The 23511-nt window shown below is 41.1% G+C and overlaps 1 protein-coding gene across 1 annotated transcript; it reads left to right on the top strand.

The window, feature by feature from the left end:
• Window positions 1-4903: 4903 nt before the first annotated feature.
• On the top strand, window positions 4904-23394 carry nbr1b (NBR1 autophagy cargo receptor b). The gene is made up of 22 exons (XM_066642078.1): window positions 4904-5136; window positions 6884-6946; window positions 7091-7109; window positions 7229-7251; window positions 8170-8394; window positions 9393-9470; window positions 10065-10261; window positions 11094-11219; window positions 11387-11590; window positions 12153-12312; window positions 12526-12798; window positions 12913-13044; window positions 13628-13703; window positions 14664-14768; window positions 14951-15109; window positions 15881-16147; window positions 16669-16797; window positions 16872-17154; window positions 17270-17340; window positions 17846-17912; window positions 18142-18238; window positions 18726-23394. The coding sequence occupies exons 1-22, from the start codon at window positions 5035-5037 to the stop codon at window positions 18897-18899; spliced, it is 3030 nt and encodes a 1009-aa protein (XP_066498175.1). The 5' UTR covers window positions 4904-5034; the 3' UTR covers window positions 18900-23394.
• The last annotated feature ends 117 nt before the right edge of the window (window positions 23395-23511 follow it).

The following is a 23511-nucleotide window of genomic DNA, read 5'->3' as shown; positions in this document are numbered from 1 at the left end:
TATTATTGCTCAAAAGTTGCTTGCTAATGTCTCAGGAGATCTAATAGTAATTTTTCTAAAGTCCTCAGGAAAAACACTTATGTCCAGAGAAACATGATAATGCCATGTCCATCACCAAACCTCAGATGGGTCTCAGATATTAAATCAAATCTAATCAAATTGATTTGTATAGCGCTTTTTACAACTGATGTTATCACAAAGCAGCTTCACAGAATTCCGGTAAGACAAACCTGGAAAGTTTTAACATGAAATGTAAAGAATGTAAAAACTCAGGAGAGCGAGGCCAATAGTGACAGTGGCAAGAAAAAACTCCCTCAGAACTGAGGAAGAAACCTTGGGAGGAACCAAGCCTCACACAGGGGGGTGACCTATCCTCCTCTGGTCAATCTACTGGTGATAATCGTTAGGTGTCTGTGAAAACTTCAGCGTAGGGGCAACTCTGAGGCACTTGGCAGCTGGTCTGAAGCATGGAAGAGGAGCTCAACATTTGGGTGAATGTAAAGCAGAGAATATGAACATTTCCAGAGTGTGGCTAATGACTCCGGCAGATCTGACTATGACAGCTTTAACTAAAAGGAGAGAACCAGAAGGACACACAGACGCAGGAACTTCCTGAAACACTAGCATCCCTCCGCTCCACCGTCAACAAACCTGAGTGATCACGTGAAGCGGCGGGACGACAGCACCAGCGTCTCAGTTTACTATAATTCCCTGTGTCCATGGACCCCCTGGATCTGCCGCCTTTATCTATGGGGGAGCATTAACTACCAGAAGATAAACTAATCGGTTTTTAGCCTAGATTTGAAGACAGCAACTGTGTCTGAGTCCCAAACATTTTCTGGAAGCTCATTCCAGAGTTGAGGTGCTTTATAAGATAAAGCTCTTCCCCCAGCTGAGGCCTTCTGAATTCTGGGAACTATTAAAAATCCAGTACTCTGTGATCTGAGTAAACGTGGAGGCTCAAAATAGGAAATAGTATCTTGAAGGTATTCAGGAGCGAGCCCATGTAGAGCTTTATAGGTTAATAACAGAATTTTGCAATCAATACAGATTTTAACAGGCAGCCAATGAAGTGAAGATAGAACTGCACTGATATGTTCAAATTTTCTCATTTTAGTGAGGACCCTGGGTGCAGCATTTGGAACTAGTTGAAGTTTACTTAGATTTCTGCTATTTAAAGAGACGCTATAGAGATATTAGGGAGGATCTACAGATATATTCAGGAGGATCTACAGAGACAACAAGGAGAAACCATAAAGAATAATGGAGACATACAGTCATATTAAGGAGGACCTACAGAGGAATGTTTCTTGATATTTCTTTAGGTTAGACAACATTAGTTTTAAGACTTCCTGCCAGAGTCTAAACTGAGTCTCTTGTGATGTTGCGTGTCTGGGAACAGAGCGATAGCCCCTGCACGAGAGGAATTTCCTCAGCGTTTAAGGGGCATTAGTCAATCAGATAAAACCCACTATGGGCCTCCTGCAAAAGCCAATTTGTTTGGTTTCCTGGAAAGAATGTTTGCTGAAGAACTGCTCTCACAGTCGCCCTCTTTCCCTCGCTCCCATGGCTCTCTCCATTGACAACATCCAGATGTTCCCCCAAAAATTACAGATGTGTTTCATTCTCTCATTGGAACACTGTGTCCTACACTCTTCCGAACTTCACTTTAAATAGAGATGACAAAACTAGTTATGTTTAAAGGGATTTGCACAGCACACCACTTCCAGAGTAGCTGTGGAGAACAGTGAAAATGTGAGTGATACAAAAATATTTTACCTCATAGCACTGTAACAAAATAAATGTATTATTACAATAATTATTACTACAGTAATAATATGCATCACATCCATGTAAACTGATGTAGTGTAACTTACACAATGACTGTAAATGGTCACCTGGAATAATCCGTCGGTGTGTTTTTAAGATGAAAGTCTGAAAGGAGCCTCTAAATTTGCTAATTGAACTCTTTTTAACCTGCTTAAACCAATTTACTGCAAAAACCTGTTTAAATATTCCTCTAGCATATTCCAGTTTAAACTAATTTACACCTTTTAAAACCAACTTTAATACTTTATACACCAGCAGAACCCAGTTAAAGTTAATACAGCATGAACCAGCTTTAACCATTTTACACCAGTGTTAACCAGCATTAAAACAATGGACACCAGCATAAACCTGCTTAAACATTTAAAGCATAAACAAATTCACAAAAGTAAACAAATTTACAAAGCTTAAAGCGTATCAGCTTAAACCAATTAACAGCCGTATAAACCACCCTAAACCAATTTACAGCATAAACAAGTTTACATTTCTTCCCCATGAAACCTAAAGCAATTTACACCAGTGTAAACCAGATAAAAAACAAGAAGGCTGCAGGGTTATGTTACTGCTGATAAAATCATCTAAACATTCTGAATTTCACAGTGAGCTCCACACTCCTCTGTCCTGACTCTCACATCTCTCCCTCCGTGGTCTGTTTTCTGTTAAAGTTTAAATATTTCCTTTGACTCTCCTCTGAATTTTCCAAACCCTGTGGCTGCAGACCCTTTAGCTTCACGCTAACAAGCACAGCAGGTCGAGCAGGTCAGAGGTTATGACACAGATTAGCCTTCTTCAGTCTGGAGAGACTCAGGAAACATACACATAGGGTTCATTTTTTCAGATTTGTGTGATTTTTAAATATATTTATTATCTGTAACCGTTTATCCTGTTCAGGGCCGCCGTGGGTCCAGAGACTTCCCGAATCACTGGGTGAAAGGCAGGAACACACACTGCGGGGGCCCACTCCTTTAGACTTTGGAGTCGCCAGCCCACGGACATATGCTTTTGGACTGTGGCAGGAAACCCACGTGGATACTGGGAGAACACACCAAACTCCTCACAGACAGTCACATTTGAAACAGGACTTGGACCCAGGACCTCTGTACCTGCTGCGCCACCGTGCCGCCCTTAAAGGCTAAGCGCCACTTAATTGACCTCCATGAATATTTCACATTATTTTAGTTACTGACATAAAGTTTGAATCAAAATGAAAATAGCATGCTTAATTTGCTTTAAAACTGACAATTTTATTAAATTGACGGAAAAACCGGAGCTTCCTGAAAATCCCGAAAATCCTCTCCGCAATCAAGAAATCCTTGAAGACCCAGCTCTTCCGAGAGTATGTTTTTCACTGAATGTCTTTCTTTAATTCACTTCTTACTTCCTGGTATATTGCACTTAATGTAAGGTAGTTTGTATAATTTGTGCTGTAGTTCGAATGTTAGATCCTCTTTTGTAAGTCGCTTTGGATAAAAGCGTCTGCCAAATGCGTTAATTTAAATGTAAATGTAAAAGTAAATGTAAATGTAAATGTAAATGTAAAAGTAAATGTAAATGTAAATGTAAATGTAAAAGTAAATGTAAATGTAAATGTAAATGTAAAAGCTCGCTACGGAAATTCTTGAACGCAACCGTGACGTCACTGCTGGACAACAGTATCTAGCTAGCTAAATAACCAACATTATTCATGACAATAGCCTAGCAATAAGCTAAACTCAAATTTAGAGGTACCGTAATTGTAAATGTGATAGAAGTCGAACTTGAATTCATCCGACACTATAAACCTCCGTAATGAAACTAGTGATAACTAACACCAACTAAAACAGGCGAAGTGTACTTACCTGTTTACCTCCATGTTACAGAGGCTCTTGAACACCTTTCGTTGGTGTCCTTACATACCCATATTATTGTAAAATCGCCAGTGAAATGACCACTACAGATAACGGAGTGAGCGGATGGTCCTTTCCAAAGTGCCCGTTTAAAGTTCACAAATTTAGTCCATTTAGTCTTTTAACGGTCAACGGTCTTTTAAACCGTATTCATTGAATTAGTAAGAAATAACATGTTTTCTGACTATCAATAAACACAAGTTAGGAACTCAAATTCCACTGTATTTATTTGTTTGACACTTTCATAGAGCTGGTGCTTAGCCTTTAAAACATCTTATTTGTAGAAGTAAAATGCAAGCCTTGCAAAAATTAAAAAAAATGTTTCCGTCTATACCGTGCATACTGTCATTTTTCAATCAAATCCTCATTTCTCCAGAAAATTGTTGAAAATAAAGTCATTTTTCCATAAACTACTTTTATGAAATGTTTATTTACGACATTATATATTTTCTATAAAGTACAACTCACATGAGCTACTGGACAAACCAGTTTATCCTTCATAGAGTGAGTCTCCCACAAAAGGACTATATTTAAAATAGATTTGGTACACAATTTCTGATACATCCAGGCTTTAATTCTGCTCATAGGAATAAACTCAGTCATCCCACACTGGGAAAGTTTGCATTTACTGCTCTCTTCAGGTGAACACGTGCAAGGACACTGTACTTCCCAGGTTTTTTATAAAAAAAATTAAATAATAATACTTACACATTAGAAAATAATACTTACACATTAGGTTAATCCATTCATTTTTGTAACTGATTAATGCCTCCACGGAATGGGCAAAGCACCACACACTCATCCAGTCACTCACACACTCACATCTGTGGACACACTCACCCAGTCACACACACACCTGTGGACGGTTTCACACCAAGCATCAAAAGATGATAAAACTCTATTATTAAAATTAGAAGTACATTAAGGGCCAGCAATGATGTGCACTACCTAAATCATACCTGCCCTGTGGGGGTCCTGACCAACGAAGAACAGGGTAACGGGAGGTAAACAAAGTATGCAGAACATTAAATGGACTATTAATAGTAATATATCTACAGAGTTCTGCTATATGTTCAGTGGAGTTGACAGAAACAAGAGGTCATTTTTTTAATGTTAAAGCTAGTGTCGATGACGTCAGTTATGCCGTCACCCGAGAGGCGTGGCTCCGCTACTGATGTAAACACACACACACGGATCAGATTAACGATACGATACAGTTGAAGGTTTCTGTATATATTTTAAGGCCGAACCGCCGAGATTTCACACAATTAAACCGCTATCAATCATCTATGCATCGTTTAAACGGCGGTGTGTAACAGCCATGGACTTGTACATCAATTTAAAAGTGAATTTTAGGGGAAATACGAAGAGTTTCCTGCTGTCCGGCTCCGAGACCAAGAGCTGGGAGACGGTGGAGGCCACGGTGAGCTTAAAAACGATAAAACAAACAACAAATTTCAGTATTGTATTCTAAAACTGTAGACACGTATATGAACGAATTAAAATCATTAAAACATATATAAATGGTCACAGCTTGACTCACCAGCTTCTTAATATAATTGTTTCGTTCCACCTTAAATGATGCAGCAGTTACATTCAAGCGCCTAGGGCCAGAATGTACGTGCTGTATCATTTAAGGTGGAATTGACAATTCCCTTTCAAAAGGCTAACGTTCTAGCGAATTCGAACCCTATCAGCACAGAGATGGTGTACAGTATATTCTTAAAGTGTTCTTAATAATGTTAACATTATTATACGTTTATTTTCATTACTAAACGACACTTATTAGGTTTCCTATTATTTGAGTCCATTAATATATTGTGTTATACATTTGGCCACATCTGACAGGGTTCCTTAAGCTTCTTAAGCTACACCCTTCTGGGATGGTTTTACATTAAATGTTGGAACATTACTGTGAGGATTTGATGTCAAACGCAAAAGCATTAGTGATGTAGGGTACTGATGATGGCTGACACATCATAGTTCTGGCTCACCAGCTCATCCAGAAGGTTTTGTATGGAGCTTTATCTCTCCAGAGGACGTAGTTACACTGCTCCGTATGACACTGGGAATGGTGACTTTAGTGTCATGCCTAGTGAGATTAAACATGTTGCAGAGTATTTTACTGCAGCAAAGGCTGGGGGAAGTCCAAGTTAATACATTTCATTTTAGATTAAACATTGTCTATTAAGTTTAGGACATATTTTCCTGGAAATATTGATTAGAACTTATTGATTGAACTTGTGCTTCACTGTCAGACCCTAGTAGTCAAAGCAAGCCTGATGTTCTTTAGGTTTATGATGTTTTCTATGCAGGGAGCAAAAGAAGGGACCTTTCTGATTCTGGGAGAAATACCATCATTTCTAAAAATCCTGTATAATGACTAACCTGAGCCACTTTAGCTCCTAAGTCACCCATGGTGGATTAATGGAAAGCTGCTTAGTGACATCATTGCTTGTAAAAAAGCGCTATACAAAAATACATTTGGACTAATCATACAAAATCTGTACCTGAATTCATTAATGTGCACTTATCTGCCATCACAATCTCACAAGAATGTTCCGGCACATAGTTTAAATTCTTTCCAGGAGAGTAGAAGCCAAATTGAGTACAAAATCCTGATTATTACACCTCATGGCAGAAGTAAGCATATGTCCACAAACTTGTGTGCCAGGTTTTGTGTATGGATGATCTAAAGCAGTATCTGTTGAAGTGCTTCGCTGACACAGCTCTACCCTTTACCTTAAGAGCTGGAGAAATGCAGGAATTAAAAAAAAAATCATATTGCCACATGAAGATGTTTTGAACCACCACAGTCAATAAACCAAGCCCTGTTTTGGAATGTGCAGTGTCATGACCAGGATTAGTTTAACTTGAGGAGATGGATAGTGCCACATATTGTCACTGTCCAGAGAAAAACATGTATTTCCAAATTAGTAACTTTACAGGGGAAGAAAAAAAAACATCTTAAATTTCAAAGGAACTCAGTTTAAAGAGATTTTATTCAGAGGTAGAGGTATTTTAGAGCATTTCTATTGGTCCATTCCGCATAAAAATTTCTTTTATGTATATATATATATATATATATATATATATATTCCCCATGCAAACCTAAGCCCATCATTCAGCCCAATCTTTTTCTCCCCTAATTACCTAATTATGCCCTGCAGGTGAAGAGGTCATTTGGCTTATGCAACTTACAGCTGACATACTTCGACGAGGAGAATGAGGAGGTGAGCGTGCCAACAAAATGACTAATTCTGTACAAAAGACTATTTATACACACATTACAACAAGGAAACAGAAGAGCTGTTTTTTAAAATCCTGACACTCAGCACATACCTTTCATTTTCTCTTCCTTTTGTTTCTTCTTGCAGGTCTCCATCAACAGCCAGCGTGAGTAATGGACTCCTCCATCTGGAGGACAGTTGTCAAAAGCGTTTACATATATTATTATTTATTTTTGTACTTATTTAATTGTTGTCTCCAAATTCTTTTTTTTCTTTCCATTTCAGTGGAGTATGAAGAGGCTTTGAAGGTAAAAACAATCAGAATTCTTCTCTGTTCTTATTGGTTTTATTCCTGTTACAAAGCATTCTTTTCTCAGTGCTGCACTGAAGTGAAGGTGGGGAGTCAGTTGTGTGTATATTGGCAGTGGTCTGATATGTTGATTATACTGATTACATCATTAAATATTATTTAATCATAGTAACATTACAAATGATTTACACTAGTTTTGTGTCTACTGTAGAAGTGTTTGCTCAAATGTGAATATCAGTTGAGATTGAGATATATATATATTACTATACATTCTACTAAAATCCACCTGTCATTTAGGAATCATTATACTTTGCAGAATATTTTGCTAAATTAAATTGTTATACATTAGGATGCACATTATTTCCCCTAGTATCACATTTAAGCCTGCATTTTAACTAGGGTAAGGTATTAACCATGTAATTACAATCTGCATTAGCTTCTAATATTACATCTGTAATTACTAAATTGGGTTATATTTGATAATAATAAAGGTAGACACAAGGCCTCTGTGAAAAAGACTCCAGTCACATTTGTAAATACAGGGAATTTTATTTTTATAATTTTATAATTTCCCACCAATCATTAGTTATCACAAGTTCCTTCTAGCTGTCTAGGACTCTAATTACAAATAGTACCACAAGCATATGCTTCCACCCAGAACAGATCTGGACAGCTCAATGTGCCGTTATCATTCACCTGCACTGTCCAGCTTTGTGCTGTAACAAGGTGAAAGAGAACCCCATCCACTTTGAACAAGCAATTTCCCAAAGATAAGGACAGTGCAGCAGCAAGTGCAGCTCTCGGGAGATCTTAAACTCAGTGTATTTGTAATAAATAATAAATGGACAGAACGTCATGAGCTGTAATCCAGCCATTGTGATCTGATGGAGTCTCCCTGTTTTTGTATTCTCTGCAGAGTGCAGCTCGTCAGGGGAACCGCCTGCAGATGAACGTGTACGAGACTCGAGGCACAACTGGCCGAGTCCCCGGCCCCGGACCGGGACCAGCCCTTGGTTTGGCTCAGGTAAAGCCGGGCACCATTCCAGAGCCGAAGAAGGGCTTCAGGCCTCCTCAGCACTGCCCCACTCTGGCGCAGGTGGTCAGCAGAAAGGTCCAGGCAGCCGTCCCCGAAGAGGGACTGGTAAGAGTCTCTGTTCCTCTACATTCACACAAAACACACACATTCACTGACCACTATACAACAAACATACACTAACATACTGACTATTAAACAACACACACATGTACTGGCCACTGCACATCGCAAGCCAATGTTAAGCAACACACACACACACTTACTCTGATACAACACCACAGCACATACTGAGTACTAAACAACACACACATTCAGACTTCTATAAAACATAGGCGCATACTGACTTCTGAACAAAACACACACACTACTACACAACACATACACTAACTGCTAAACAACAAATATGCTCTCTGCTACATAACACACACACACTCATACACTAACTACTAGGTGTGCATAGTTTTTGTTTCAGCAGTGTGTGCTTCAGTAGCTCTTCTGAGGGATTTGTTTGGACTGGTATTGGTTTGGATTTTGGTACCAATTCCAGTGTTGTGACACGGTCTGTCTGTAAGACATTAGAAACATTAGGATTTGTCATAAATTTGGAATTAAAATCTGGCTCGGCTCAGTAATGTCAATATCTGGATGGTGTACTTTACCAGCTGCAGTATTTCACCACTGTAGGAGCTATTGGTTTAAATGGAGTTTGAACTGGGAAATATATGGGAGCTTCTCCTTCACACGTGGTCCATTTGTTGCAGCTAGTCTGTTAGCAATGAGGAGTTCTTTTAAGGGGATTCAGTTCATGTTCATATTAATGTGTGAATCTGGAGCCCCCGACCCACGCACTGTGAAACAAGACCACAGTCAGTTTTCTGTGTGCTGACTGAGTCAGAAAACACGGGATAAAACGAGCCGTTCTGATTCTGCTTCTCACTCCTAAGTGCTGTGCACTCGGGGTCGGGGGGAAAAAGAAGGAATATGTCCCCTTTAACTTTTGATGTTTTTAGCACTGCTTAAAGTAACACTGTAATAAAAGGTGTGATGTCACACTTTGTTCTTCTCCTGTGCTATCATGCTGACATATATCTCTTGTTTTTCAGGTGACCCTTAATGAGCTCAAGGGGGTGAAGGTGGAGGATAAGACACCTCCGGCCTGGTTCACGTCGTACATGGAAAAGGTAGGACAGACTCTAAGATTTTGGTTTATGATTTCATCATTGTGTTTACTTACACTCTCTAATAATTCAGGTGCCAGAAGGAAATCATGTGTTTATACATTGGTTATTAAAGGGCCATTGTAATGGTAAACAAAACATATTTATACGAATGACATGTCCATTACATTTAATGACAATAATGTGCTAATAGACTCAAATATTTAAAATAACTGTCTTACAGTCTATAGGGATTTGAGCAGCCTGTTGAATTTATCGTTGTTGTTATGTCACAGCCATAAACAGAAACATTATTTAAAGTAAAATTAAGTTAGGAAACAGATTTGTAAAAGTGAATTATGATTTATATATCATAGGCAAATTAATAAATGCCTTAAGTACTGAATACAATTAAATGCATAATACAGAATATAGAAATTTTAAACATACCTCATGTTACTCAGTATCTACAATGACTGATCCAGTATTGACTGTTATTCAGTTTCTACTGTGAAGTATTCAGTGTATAATGATTCATTGTTTATGGTTAAGCATTTAGTATCTACTACCAGTTTAAGGACCAGGTGGTTCTATGTTTTTCTTGGTTACTGTGTCCAGTTTAAGGACCAGGTGGTCCGTGAGGCAGTGGAGAAAATCTGCAGGGAGTTTTCAGGTCAGTGTTGTATCCATAAGCCAGTGGGGGCGGAGGCTCAGGTTCCTGAGGTGTCTTCCTCCACTCTTCCTGGAGCTCCCAGCCCAGCACCAGCCTGCAGCAGCTGCAGAGGACAAACAGCCGGAGGAGGATATCAGTGCAGGTCAACAACGAGATCTAAATCTTATCATATCCTTACACTGGGGATTGGAAATATACATTCTGAAGTGCTTGGGTTAAAGGAAAAATGCACTAGGAGTATTTTTACTGTAACAATTCAGTTTCAAAATCATTGTGATGCTCCACTCAGCTGTAATAGGGAGCCTCTGTTGTTGCTGCCCTGTTCTCAGCACTGCAGAAACTGGACTATGTAACTTTGGGGGAGGGTAGGAAACCACCCCCTTGCCGTTGATTTCAGGACAGTGCTGTATAGATGAATTACATTCTACAACTGTAGGGGAGCCCAGGAGCAAAAATGCAAAATCGTTCTTAGTGTTCCTTTAAGGCGCACCCCTGTGTACACAGATGTCCAATTGACCGCATGCAGGTTTTAAAAACAGTGTAACAAAGCAATGTAAGTTCAGAAGTATCTGGACAGCACTTTTAATTAGTGGCACCAGATATTTAAACATGCACCGCTTGTATAGTTCACAGCTTGTTTAAACTTCATTGTAAAGCGTTAGAAAACTACAGTCTAAAGTCACCAGCTCAATGCCAAGTGTTGGCTAGAGGTGTTTTTTGGAGCGAGGGAACTCCATTCAGGAACTTTGGGATGTGTTGGAGTGCTAAAAAAATGATCCAATATCAATAATCAGTACCTGAACTCACCAAAGTTTATGTGGCAGAGTGCCATCAAAATGTTACAGAAATGGTTCAACTCTGCTCAGAATGCAGCTCTTGTTTTTTAGAGACATTTTTAGCATTTCAGTTCCCTGTGGTTTCAGCTTGATTGTAAGTTCTTTTGACATGTTTGTTCACTGTGTTTTTTCCTGCAGTGTGTGTACATCCTGTACGCTGTGTGAGCCGTGCAGTTTCTCACATGATCCCAGTCACAACCTGGTGAGGGCCAGGACTCCACTCTCCATCCCTGAACATGGCTCTCCAGCTCCTGATCACAGCAGGTCAGTTCTGGTTTCTCCCTGAATCTCACTTCACTGTGCTGCTCTATCCTGCCTCTGTGTATACACATCTGTACACAACTGTACACAATCTGTTTGCCTTAACCACACATTCAACCTTTGCAGCACACTGTGTACAGCATAAAGTAATGTGTTTAGTAAATGTTCAGGTTTTACAGGCGAGGAGACCGGAGTTTCAGGAAGGCAGAGAAGCAGAGACTGAAGGCGGAAAAGCGTCAGCTGAAGGCAGAGGTGAAGGAAATCAGAAAGCAGCTGAGGATGGAGAGGAGGGGGCTACAGTGGGGTTCGACCGGAGATGGAAACTCTTCTCCAGTTCTGCTCCAGCCACGAGCCACACAGGCCAACAGCCCAGAGTATGGCACCCAATACAGAGCTTTACACAGAAATACAGATTGTTACAGAGTTTTGCATAGTATTACAGATGTTTAAATGGAGTTACAGGGCATTACAGAGGGATACAGATTTTTTTTTCGTGTATTGAAGAAATGGATTGGTACAGAGTTACAGACCATTACAGAACATTATAGTTTAACAGACCATTACATGTATAGCAATAAATGTTTGGCCCAAATGTGGTTCAAATAAAAAATTGTGGAACGAATCATTTGGCACATTTGGGACCCACACAGCACATGCCATAACCCAAGTCAAGCCCGGCGCAAGATCTCTGGCCCAAACAACATATTTCAGTGCTGTGACTGAGCCATAAGTCAGCTATCTGGGTTAAAAAGCTTTGCCAAGTGTTAATTTACATATATCAGTCTTAAAAGTACAGTAACAAAAACATAAATTATCGGATTGGATTTTATAAAGATGTCTTTAAGACGTTGAAATCCAGTTGAGCCTGGAATCTAAAACCAGTAGATGTCATTAAGGCCTGTCTGTATTGTTGTTTATGTGGTCTGTGCTGTACAGGCGTCCGAAGCGTCCATGTCCTCTGGCTGTTCCCGCGATGACGGCTCTGCTGCTGGACGAGAATCTGCCAGACGGCTCACGTCTTCGTCCTGGCACTAAATTCATCAAATACTGGAAGATGAAGAACAGCGGCAGGATGTCCTGGAGCTCGGAGACAAAGGTATTCACTCAACTATTCACTCACTCACTCACTCACTCTCACACACACATGCACACATTTTCTTGGTCACTCTGTGGAGATGTGAACAGACACAAATTTCAGAATGCTGTCCTTTTGTTCTCCTGTAAATGTTAATTTGTATTAATAATTTAAACATTACCTGTTTAAGAGTACATAATCCCTGGGTGTTTTGTGCTCTGTGTTCTCCTGTAGCTGAAGTTCATGTGGGGGAACCTGGCGGTGGGCTCTGGGGAGCGGTGGAGGGAGGTCCCCGTCCCCTCTCTCCAGCCAGGCCAGGTGGGCGTGGTCAGCGTGACACTGTGTGCCCCAACCCTGGAAGGAACCTATACCTCTCACTGGCGCCTGGCCCACAGGGCGGAGCAGTTCGGCCCCAGGGTCTGGTGCAGCATCGTGGTGGACCCCCACGCCCCTGCTGCCGCCATCTCCGCAGACGGACTGCTCATATCCCCCTGCGTCACCCCTCAGGTACAAACACTGTGGAGTCTCGTTAGTCCCAGTACTCAAAGCCCTGGGGCTTTCACTCAGAGCAGGAATTAGTTAGCCAGATAACATGAGCCAAATCTTGTCCTTGTTTCTCAGGAGAAATCGGCTCGTACTCTGGAGAGAGAGGAGAAATGCCGTGCTGCCTCCAGAGAGCAGCTGCTCATCACAGTGGACCAAGACTGTGACCAGGAGTTTTACATTCCCTCTGTGGACCTACTCACAGCACAGGTATGACTTAACCCTGACCTATCCCTGTCTTAAACCTGACTTAAAAATGACTCGATACATACCTGCTTGATACATACCTGATTTATCCCTGACTTATCTGTGACTTATCCTTGAGTTATGACTTATTCAACTCTGCATATTCCTGATTTATCTCTGACTTAGCTCTGACTTATCCCTGACTTGACTCAACTTTATCTGAAGTAAAGGAATCTCTTTCCTCATCTCTAATGTATTTAGTCTCTAATTGTCTTCTGAGTGTGCGATGTGGTGATGTGTTGTTGCGCCGCTGCTTTGTGATTAGATCACACCGCTGACTCTGTAGCTTTTTATTTTAAACCTAAAGCACCCAGAAAGAAAGCAAACGTAGGAGCTGTTCTCCTGGATGTAGAAGAAGCTAGCTCTGAGACTGAGTAGTTTTCTAGTCAGTGTGAAAAGAAACAGAACCAGTAAGATATTTTATTTACAGATGAAATGTTTTTTTCCTCAGTGTGCATGACTTGGCTCCTTGAATTCATCTGGCAGAGGTCACTATACTGCTGTCAGCGTTGGTTTTACTAACTCTCTGATCTTGTATTTCCTGCAGGACTTGCTGTCTTTTGAGCTACTTGACATTAACATTGTGCAGGAGCTGGAAAACGTACCAAACAACACCCCAGCAGGTAACAGTCTTAAATTTCACTACAGGTCGTATACACTTACAATACACCAGGAAATTAATCAGCTCCTTTGTTATCCACAAATTTTCACCAAATGTTCTACTTAATTACGAGTAATTCCCAATTTCAACCTCATTAGCTTTGACTCAACCAGCTCCAGGAGGGTGAGGACTAGCATTATTTCCTCCCCAATCTGTCACATTAGCTGACAGACACCCATGCTATGTATTACCATGCCCAGTGTAATGAAGGAAGAAGATGGACCAGTTGTGCTCTCTAGGACTGCTGGCCTCGAAGGGCTGAGGCATCACCAGGGAACTGGCAACCTCCCAGTGATTGGGCCAATGATTAAAATTGATTCTAAGATGTGTTGCTATTCTGTTTTATAAAGATTTCCAATCAAATATTCCTGCTCTGGGCTGCTCCCAGGTGTCTGCTTGTGTCTGAGTGAAGGGCTTTTCTTGCCCTGTTTAATGAAATGTGAAAAGTAAAAGTGGAACATTCTTCAGCATTGTGCAGCAGTACAGTGAAATTTGACCTCTGCATTTAATCCATCAACGTCAGTGAACAATCACACACTTACACACAGTCTTGTATCTGTGAATTGCTGGGACATGACATAGACTCCCATTCATTTTGTGGAGACTTATCATTAACTTTTCCGTAAGTACTACTGGCTTATTCCTAACCCTAACCTTATCCCTAAACTAACCCTAAAACATGTTTTCACCTTAAAATGTACTGATTTACATTGTCAGGACTAGTTGGTGGTCCCCACAATAGGGAAACTCCCCAAAATGTGAGTGTGTAAACAGGTTTAGGTCCACACACACGCACACACTCACTAGTGATGACTAGGGGTACACCCACAAATTTGCCAAAATCTAATACATCTAATTATGTAAAATAGTGTAAAAAAAAAAAAGCATAATTGCTAACGTCTCAGGTTTTGTTTTTTTGCAGATATTACTCCATGCATATCCCCTCTGCCCCATGATGGGCTCCTGCAGGAAAAACTGGGGCTCATTCAGGAGGAAGCAGAAGTCCAAGCCGTCAACAGCATTCTGGGTAAGAGAGCAGTGACTGAAACTGTCCGGGCATTGGGCATCATCAGCCTTTGTGAGTTGAATTCAGAAAGTAAGAAGGACAGCTCTGGCCTGGAAGGAATCCAGTTTGACACCACTAATGGTTGATAGACTCACTGTGAGGCAGTTTGAAGAGCTCTAGCTGTTTTCTGTGTCTCTGCACAGAAGTGACCCAAAGCCCAGAGTTGGGAGGCGTTCCGGCTCAGGAGAAAGGAGAGGAGAACATGCTCGGACGTCAGTTTGTGAGCGAGTCTTTGATCCGCTCTCTCACTCTGGGAGAGGTGTTAGAACATGGCGTCCTTCAAGGGAGGTGCCCCAATAAAGGTAAGCTTACAGAAATCCAGCAGATAACTTCAGGGGTGGAGGAAACAGTAACATCACAGACAGTTTCATTATGAGTGAGCTTTTGTGAGGTGTTACTAAGTTAGAAGTACCTGAGCACACAGCAGTGAGGAGCAGAAGCTGTTTTTAGATCTGTTCGCTCGGTTCTCTTTTCTCAGTTTGGCTGGGCTCATTGTGTCTGTTTTGCGTTTAACCTTGTCTTTTGCGTTCTCACATAAATGCGGGTCCAGTGCTGTGATTGGACAGACTCAGACGAGGGACTGACGCGATTTTAAAGTCTCTGCACTTGAAATCAGATGCAGAGCATAATCAGAATGACTCATTTTATCTCATGTTTTAGGCAGCGCACAGAAAACCGACTGGGTGGTCTTGTTTCATTGTGTGTGGGTTGGTGGACTCCAGAGCCACATATTAATGAGCACATGCACTGAACAATAGTTTTTCTCATAGTATGCCCCCTTTAGCACATGTTAAAACCCAATGCTTTATCACAGATGGTGGTAGAATCTCAAATATTTGCTCCAGCCAAGCTCAAGCATCAGGGCTGTAAGTGAAAGCACTTTTGTGAGGAAAGGATGGTGTTGTTATTTATACTGGCCAACAATCTTGAAAAACTGGGTGTACAGTTTTGAAGCAAGAAAGCCTGTTGCAACAATTTTGTGGTGTTTTTTCCCACTACATTACATTTAAAACCGTCCTAACAATAGATGAACTGCCTTCTTACCTGTTGGTCTTATGTCTGTCTTGTTCCAGTTTTGCGTCCAGCCCCCCAGGGCTCAGTGTCTCTGTGTGAGAGGAATGCAGAGAGACTTTCAGGAACCAGCCCAGACAACAGCCCTCTCTCAGACCCTCTCACAGAGGAGAGGGGGATCATCTCTGCTCCAACTCCAACCTCACTCAAAGAGGAGAGAGGGATAATCACAGCTCAAGCTCCACTTCCAGCCTCACTCCACACAGACACAGACCCAGCTCCTGATCCCACTCCACTCCTGTCAGTTCCCTCAGAGAACGTTACTGCAGGTAACACACAGCTATTTCACGGACACTGCTGCTTACTGATGTAATTTACCACTAACAAGTGGAAATGCCATACACCAGACTGAAAAATCTTAGCTGAAACCAAAACCAAAAGTCATTGGGGTACCAGACCTCACTTATGACCCTTCCAAAGATGTTGTGGCCTTTATTCAGTGAATCACAGATGAAGGGATGTGCCTGCCAGACGACTCCTGAGAAGAGCTGGTGATGTTGTGCTGGCTGGTAGGATGAGAATGGGCCCTATGTGAAGCTCTAATGGACTGGCATAGGATATGTTACATCTATCCTGTGTATAATTACAGCCATAAACAGAAAGCTAGCAAAAGATAAACACAAGAACACACAAAGCTCATCCAAAGCCATGAATACCATCGTGTAACAAAGCTGAAGGCAGCTATTTTCTTTTCCATTCCACCTTAAATGTTGCAGCATTTACAATTTGGCACTTAAGCTACTGTTCCACCTTATGTTGTGCAGCAGTCACATACTGTTTGTGTTTTTAGATGAAGGAAATGAGTCGGACATCGAGCAGATCCTGGTGGATCCGGTCGGCGGTGAACGGTCGGAGGAGGACGAGTCAGAGAGTAAGAAGAAAAAAGAGGAGGAAGAAGAGAAAACCAAAAATGAGGAAGGTATGCTCTGAGCAGAATGTAAATTAGCTTCTGTTTTGCTCTGGACAAGCTATAAAATGAAACATGTTTTTCAGCGTCCCCTTTAGAGGGGAAGGAGATCCGCAGCCGGACGTCCTCAGCCTCCTCGGAGGATTATATCATCATCCTTCCGGACTGCTTTGACACCAGCCGGCCTCTGGGAGAGTCCATGTACAGCTCGGCCCTGTCTCAGCCCGGGGACGATGCGGAGGACCTGCTGGACACAGAGCTGCAGTCCCCCAGCGACGCTAACTCCATGCTGTGTGCCTCCCAGACTCTGGACTCCGTTCCTCTTACACCTGTCATCGTAGCTGCCCCCAAACCTTCTGCCAAGTCCAGGTGAGTAGAAACTGCACAGTGTTTAGTGATTAGATATTTTCCCCATGTTTTAAACCTTTGTAGTATCAACATTTTAGACAGAGGTTTAATTTTTTAAACCATGTTATACCTGCAGTTCAGAGACAGTCGAGCAGGGAGAGGAGCCACAGGAGCCTGAGAGTGAAGACACAGCAGCAAAGGAGCAAGGTTCACATCAACACAGACACTCACTGCCACTTCATTACAAACACCCCCTTCTACTGACACACACTGGCCACTTTATCAGAAACACCCCCTTCTGCTGACACTCACTGGCCACTTTATCGAAAACACCCCCTTCTACTGACACTCACTGGCCACTTTATCAGAAACACCCCCCTTCTACTGACACTCACTGCCCACTTTATCAGAAACACCCTCCTCTCTACTGACACTGACTGGCCACTTTATCAGAAACACCCCCCTTCTACTGACACTGACCACTTTATCGGAAACACCCCCCTTCTACTGACCCTCACTGGCCACTTTATTGGAAACACCCCCTTCTACTTACACTCACTGGCCACTTTATCAGAAACACCCCCCTTCTACTGACACTCACTGGCAACTTTATTAGAAACACCTGTCTCTCAGTGCACTGATGTATTCACACAATTCACTCTCACTGAACTCTTGTTGGTATTTGTGTTTTACTGAGGACTCTGTGTTGTAGATGCTGAGCCTAGTTCCTCAGACCCTGGAAGCTCCTGTCCAGCTGACCCAGAAATACAGGAGCTCAAGTAAGATGTTTATATCTGTCTATCTATCTATCTATCTATCTATCTATCTATCTATCTATCTGTCTATCTGTCTGTCTGTCTGTCTGTCTGTCTGTCTGTCTGTCTCTGTCTGTCTGTCTGTCTCTGTCTGTCTCTGTCTGTCTGTCTTTCTTTCTTTCTGTCTTTCTTTCTTTCTTACTTACTTATACCAGTCAATTTACTTTATTTATGTTCTTTCTCTCCCTCTCAGGGCAAACAGTATAACTGGAGGTTTGGTGAAAGGTGCTCTGTCCGTAGCAGCGTCTGCTTATAAAGCCCTGTTCACTGGTCAGCCAGGTCCCGAACAGGTGAGTGAATTTATTACTTCAATTTGAATAACGATATTCAATCCATAAACTTTGCATGACATTCACTATCGCCAAGTTTGTGGACTCCTGATGTTGATGCTGACGATGTATGCTTAGTTTTGATGAAGATCAATTCCAAAGAACACAGTTCAGTGGGGGTCTTTATACTCTTACCTTAAAATTACAGCTTCAGAATCATTGTGATCCTTCACTGACCTGTAATAAGAGAAAAGAGCTTCTGTCATTGCTTCTCTGGGTTCAGTACTGCAGAACTTGCATTATGCAATTTTGGAGGAGGGTTTGAAACCACCTCCCCTCCCTCCCTTCCCTACTAATTTCAGCACAGTTCTGTAAAACCTTTTTACACTAGGGGGTTCCATAGGACCAATCAACCCAAATCTTATGTAGTGTTCCTTTAAGTGGTGTCCACAAACATCTGGACAGTGTATTCTATTCATCTGAAAAGAGTCTCTCTCATTTTCACTAGCTTCCAGAAGAAGCTGCCACACAGGACGCGATGATGGCGGTGCTGGTGGAGATGGGCTTTGGTGACAGAGCCCTGAACCAGCGTCTGCTACAGAAACACGGCCGCAACCTTCTGGACGTTGTCAACGAGCTTGTACACATGCAGGACAACGACTGGTACAGTACACGCTACTGACCAGCCCCTCTCCCTCTCTCTCTCTCTCTCTCTTTGTCTGTCCTTCTGTCTCCATCTGTTACTGACCGTGATCCACAGTGTCTCAATCAGCCGCATTAAAGGGGCCTGTTTAAACAGCTGAGATATAAACAAAGAGCTGGAGGGTGGGTTTGGTTGGGCTTTTAAAAAACTTAAGGGTTTGAGTCACTCACTCACCGTGGTGGTGAATGGAACCAGACGTCCTGCTCTAAAAACTCCCAACAGAAACAATGGCACATTTAGCTACAATTATTATATTTGTTATGATTCCAAAATTTTCTTAATTTTATGAAAATGATTTTAAGGAATTTGAACAGAATAATAATGCACTTATTTAATTTATTTTAATTGTTTACAGATGTATTCTTTTATCAAAATAGTAGAAAAGAATATTCCCAAAAGAGAATTCACAATTTTCATTTTTAGTTATAATAAAAATGTATATGCTCATTTAAATGCTTATGAACACACTCTGATGCCCCAAATATAGATTTAAAACAGTTTGAAGAAGGTGGAGGTGTTTAAATCCATTCCTGGTGGAGAGGGACTTGAAGGACAGACTGTAACTTTACACAGGATAGATGTGAAATACCTCAAGTCAGATATTTACAGAGGTGAGATCTCCTATGTTTTCCTCCATCATCATCATAATCACTCTGTATGAAGCTCATTAGACAGGCGGAGGTCACTGCTTGGGGCGGAGGTGTGTTTTGGAGACATGAAGATGCCTGGTTCCACTTACCACCATTATAGAGTCTACAATCGGCCACTTCACACCGACACACTCTCTATCAGTCTGTATATATCTCAACACCTGAATGATGGAGGAAATTTTGAAAAAATGGGAAATGGGTGGAATTCTCCTTTGAGGTTAAAGAGTGGAGAGTTATCCTCAACATTTATTTCCTGAACTCTGCTATTTTTTGTCAGAGCTCATTGTCTGAGGGCATTTATATTCACAGCATTAAATAAGGGCAATAGTTCAGTAACTTTGTGCGCAGGACACCAGTAACAACACTTATTTCTTCAAAATGGTGGTGAAATGGGCTAAGAATATTAGTTTTGTCCAAAGAATAACATTTATTTGCTGGGAGTTTCTTTGAGTTTATGTGATTCAAATGTGAACAAAGCAAGTCTTTAAATGTGATTTTATTCACGTGACAATGATCAGAGTATTTAGAGAATGCTAATTACTGCAGTAAAATTAAAGTTACCAAAGAAACATTTCAAATTAAAGCACCTTTGATGTGTGAGCTGTGGCTGTTAGAACTGTTCACAGATTTCAATGTCTCTCAGCAGAGATGCTGAAGTGTGGCACGCTCTGTTATTTGTGGTGGAAAAAAACTGAATCTTCAGTGGCTGCACCACAACAACACAACACCACATCACACAGGAAAAAGATTTACTTGAGGGTACAGTTTAAATAGATATCCATCATGGTTTTACACAGCTCTTGGATGCAATTACGCAGCTTTAAGTTGGTGAAAGTAAAATGTGCGTTAGTATCTTTGCCCATCAAGCTAAGAAATCTGGACCCTGAACAAGCCCTAGCAGTGAACACACAAACACACACACCCACACACAAACACACACACACAATAAACTCATTAGAAGCAGTGAACAAAAACACACACCGGAGAAGTGGGCAGCCACTCTGGTCCACAAGGAGCAGTTGGGGCTTAGGTGCTTTGCTTCAGTTGTGGATGTTTAGGGAGGAGGAACCACTGTTCCTTAATCTCCACACCCCCAACTTACTGCCAGTCCTGGGAATCAAACCCACAACATTTCAGTCTCAAGCCCATTTCTAACATGTAGGCCACAATACTGATCTTAATTTGCACATTTGAATGATGTAAATTCAAAGCACCTCCTTTCCCTTGTCTTTTAAAGTCTTATTTATGACAAAAAAAAAAAACAACAACAAACAAAAGCGCTCCAATTTTACAGCTTAGAACAGCAGCTTCAGCTTTTCCAGTTTGTTTTCTGTTCTCAAAGAGAGAACAGAGGGATGAAATGTGCAATAGATTTGTGTGGAGAGTCTTAACCTCCGAGCCCAGAGGTGGAGTCGGAGAGCAGCTTGGTATCGAACTCTGCATGACGTTAATTCGAGGAATGTACAAAGCATTTTTATCTTCTGCTCTTAATTTATGTTTTGAAAGAAGTATGCACTTAGAGGTCAGCAGTGTTGCGTGACGTTAGCTGATCATCTTTAATCAATCAAGCTCATATTAACGATTCCTGATTAAGTGGAGGCTCCTAAAAATGTGGTGCAAGCAGTAAACGTATTTAAATTGTTTTTTAAAAAGCATTCCTATATATTTTCCTGCTTTTGACCTGCTGTGGGTAAACCCATTACTGTACGATGAATGATGAGTACTGTATCATATGCTGTGAACCACCTCATTCCGGGTAGAAATGCAACCCCTGGCAACCCATCTTGTCCCTGCTTTATAGAGAGGAATGTGAGGAATGGATTGTGAATGATGGGATTGTAATGTATCGTTGCTGTCGGAACCAAAATCCATTTTTGTCTTTAGCTTTGTGCAATTAAAAGACCTCCAGTTACACTTTAGATTGTGTTAAAGTTGTAATTATGAATAGACCAATAGTAACAGTATGAAATGACCTGCAAAATAAACATTATTACTGCATTTAAGGTGCAATCAGTCATTTTCTCCACTGATTCTTCTTCAGGTTCCTGACACCTGGTGGCCTGGGTGGGTCTGAATTTCAGTGCTAGTCCTTCTCTATGGAGCATAACCTTGTTCTTCCAGAGATGAGTAATTTGAGTTGCATTTTGTGGGATAAATATTGAAATAGTGATTAATCCCTTTATAAATGTTGTTTGCACAACAGCTTTCTCCTTTATATCTTTAGAGATCAAGGTTGATGCTTCCGACAGCGACGATATAATTGGAAAGAAAATAGCGGCAATCATGAAATATTAGCTCTGTTTTTGATGTTAATACTTACGTTAAGGAACTTGTGCTCATTCCGAAACTGAAAATTGATTTGTGGGGGAAGAACTATATTTATATTTTGATAATCAAGCTATTGAGCAAAACCTTGTACTTGAGACATTGTCAGTGAAAAAGCACCTTAAATGAATATTGTTTAATGTTAGATCTGAATCTGACGCACGGATAAAAGGTAGTCGTTCCCCTGAACGCTGTGTTTAACTCCTGGGACATATCAGAGAGCTCAAAGCAGATGTGAACATTTCTGTTTGGTTTTTGTGACAGCTCTGCATTTTCTGTGTGTGGAGTGAATAAAGTTGTCGCCTCACTGTAAACAGTCACTTTAAGTGAACCCGGCTGCCTTAAAACTTCAAAATCCTGACTGTTCTGTTCTGTTGACTTACTACTGCAGATTTAAGGTGAGCCTGGTTCCTTAAAGAAATGGGTCATTAAAAATCACATGTACACCTTCAGTCTTAGCCCTGGCACCTTCACTGAGAGACAGCAGGGATCTCAGACTCTTCCTGAGTGTTTGGGATGGCCTTCCCTTTCCTACAGACATTCAGTGTGATGTTAGTCGGCACTGTTTGATTGCAGCTAATTTAAATAACTTGAATCAGCCTTTTCCCACACAAACACAATTAAGTCCAAATATCGGTCAGTGCTCACTGATGGTTACTTGGAAGCCAGATTGACAGTTAGTCCAGTAAAATGATCAATTTAAATGAAGAGACACATACTCATTCCCAAATTCGAGTCTCCTGCATCATGTAACTCTTAAGGCATCATATGTGAATGAACAGGGTTGACTGAAATACTCCTATTGCTCTAAATCAGTGCTGAGCTCCATGTGCATATCGGTGGATTGCGCTTCATTTAAATAATGTGAATCAGCCATTTCCCACCTGAACATCAAGTATCAGTCTAACCTCACTGACGATTACTGAAACTCACTTGAGTTGTCATTGAAAGAAACAAGCCGGTTAAATGAAATCAATTATGCTGTTGTTCCTCAAAAACTAGGCTGCAACCAAAAATAAATTGAAGGTAGATCATGATGAGCTGTCCCCTGGATAAAGTAGACCTTAAAGGGCCAGAAAGGTGTGGGAGTGTGGGCCTGGACTGACCCAGATTGGTGCCTCAAGTTCATATGATTTTTCAGTGACCCTTTCTTTTTAAACATCACACGTTTTCCTGGAGAGTGACTAAGCCTGATCCTCGACTGAAACGTCTGGACAGAGATTCTCCAATGAGAGGGAAATGCTGTCTAGACCTAGGCTTATTCTCTGTCCAAAAAAGCAGCCACATATTGTTTTAGTATTATAGATCTTTTGTTTGTTTTATTGGCAGGGCCTTGTCCTGCTTTTTGACCTCTTTTAATACTTTTTAGGGCTGACACAGAAAGACATTTGTAGCTATTTTCCATGCCATTAACATTAGCCAAGAAGCTCCAGTCCTTCACTGGTGGTCTCCAGTGTTTGGAAGTTTGAAAACAGACCAAAAAAAAAAAAAGAATAATAAGACTGGGACCACATGCTTTTTAAAGTGTATTTGGTGGAAGTGAAAATGTGCAATGTCTTCAGAGGGTTTACGAAGGTTGGAAATCTGCACAGTGAATCAGTCATGCTGTTTGTTAT

This window comes from Hoplias malabaricus, chromosome 13 (assembly GCF_029633855.1).
Source record: "Hoplias malabaricus isolate fHopMal1 chromosome 13, fHopMal1.hap1, whole genome shotgun sequence".
Classification (NCBI taxonomy): Eukaryota; Metazoa; Chordata; class Actinopteri; order Characiformes; family Erythrinidae; genus Hoplias; species Hoplias malabaricus.
The sequence above is the reverse complement of the archived record's forward strand: the minus strand, read 5'-3'. Positions and strand labels throughout refer to the sequence as shown.

Excerpts from the sequence above, each read along its gene's own strand:
- nbr1b (XM_066642078.1), top strand. The coding sequence starts at position 5,035 with ATGGACTTGTACATCAATTTAAAAGTGAATTTTAGGGGAAATACGAAG. Across the intron at positions 16,148-16,668 it reads CTCAGAGAACGTTACTGCAG|ATGAAGGAAATGAGTCGGAC; the intron begins GTAACACACAGC and ends TTGTGTTTTTAG. Across the intron at positions 17,155-17,269 it reads AAACCTTCTGCCAAGTCCAG|TTCAGAGACAGTCGAGCAGG; the intron begins GTGAGTAGAAAC and ends TTATACCTGCAG.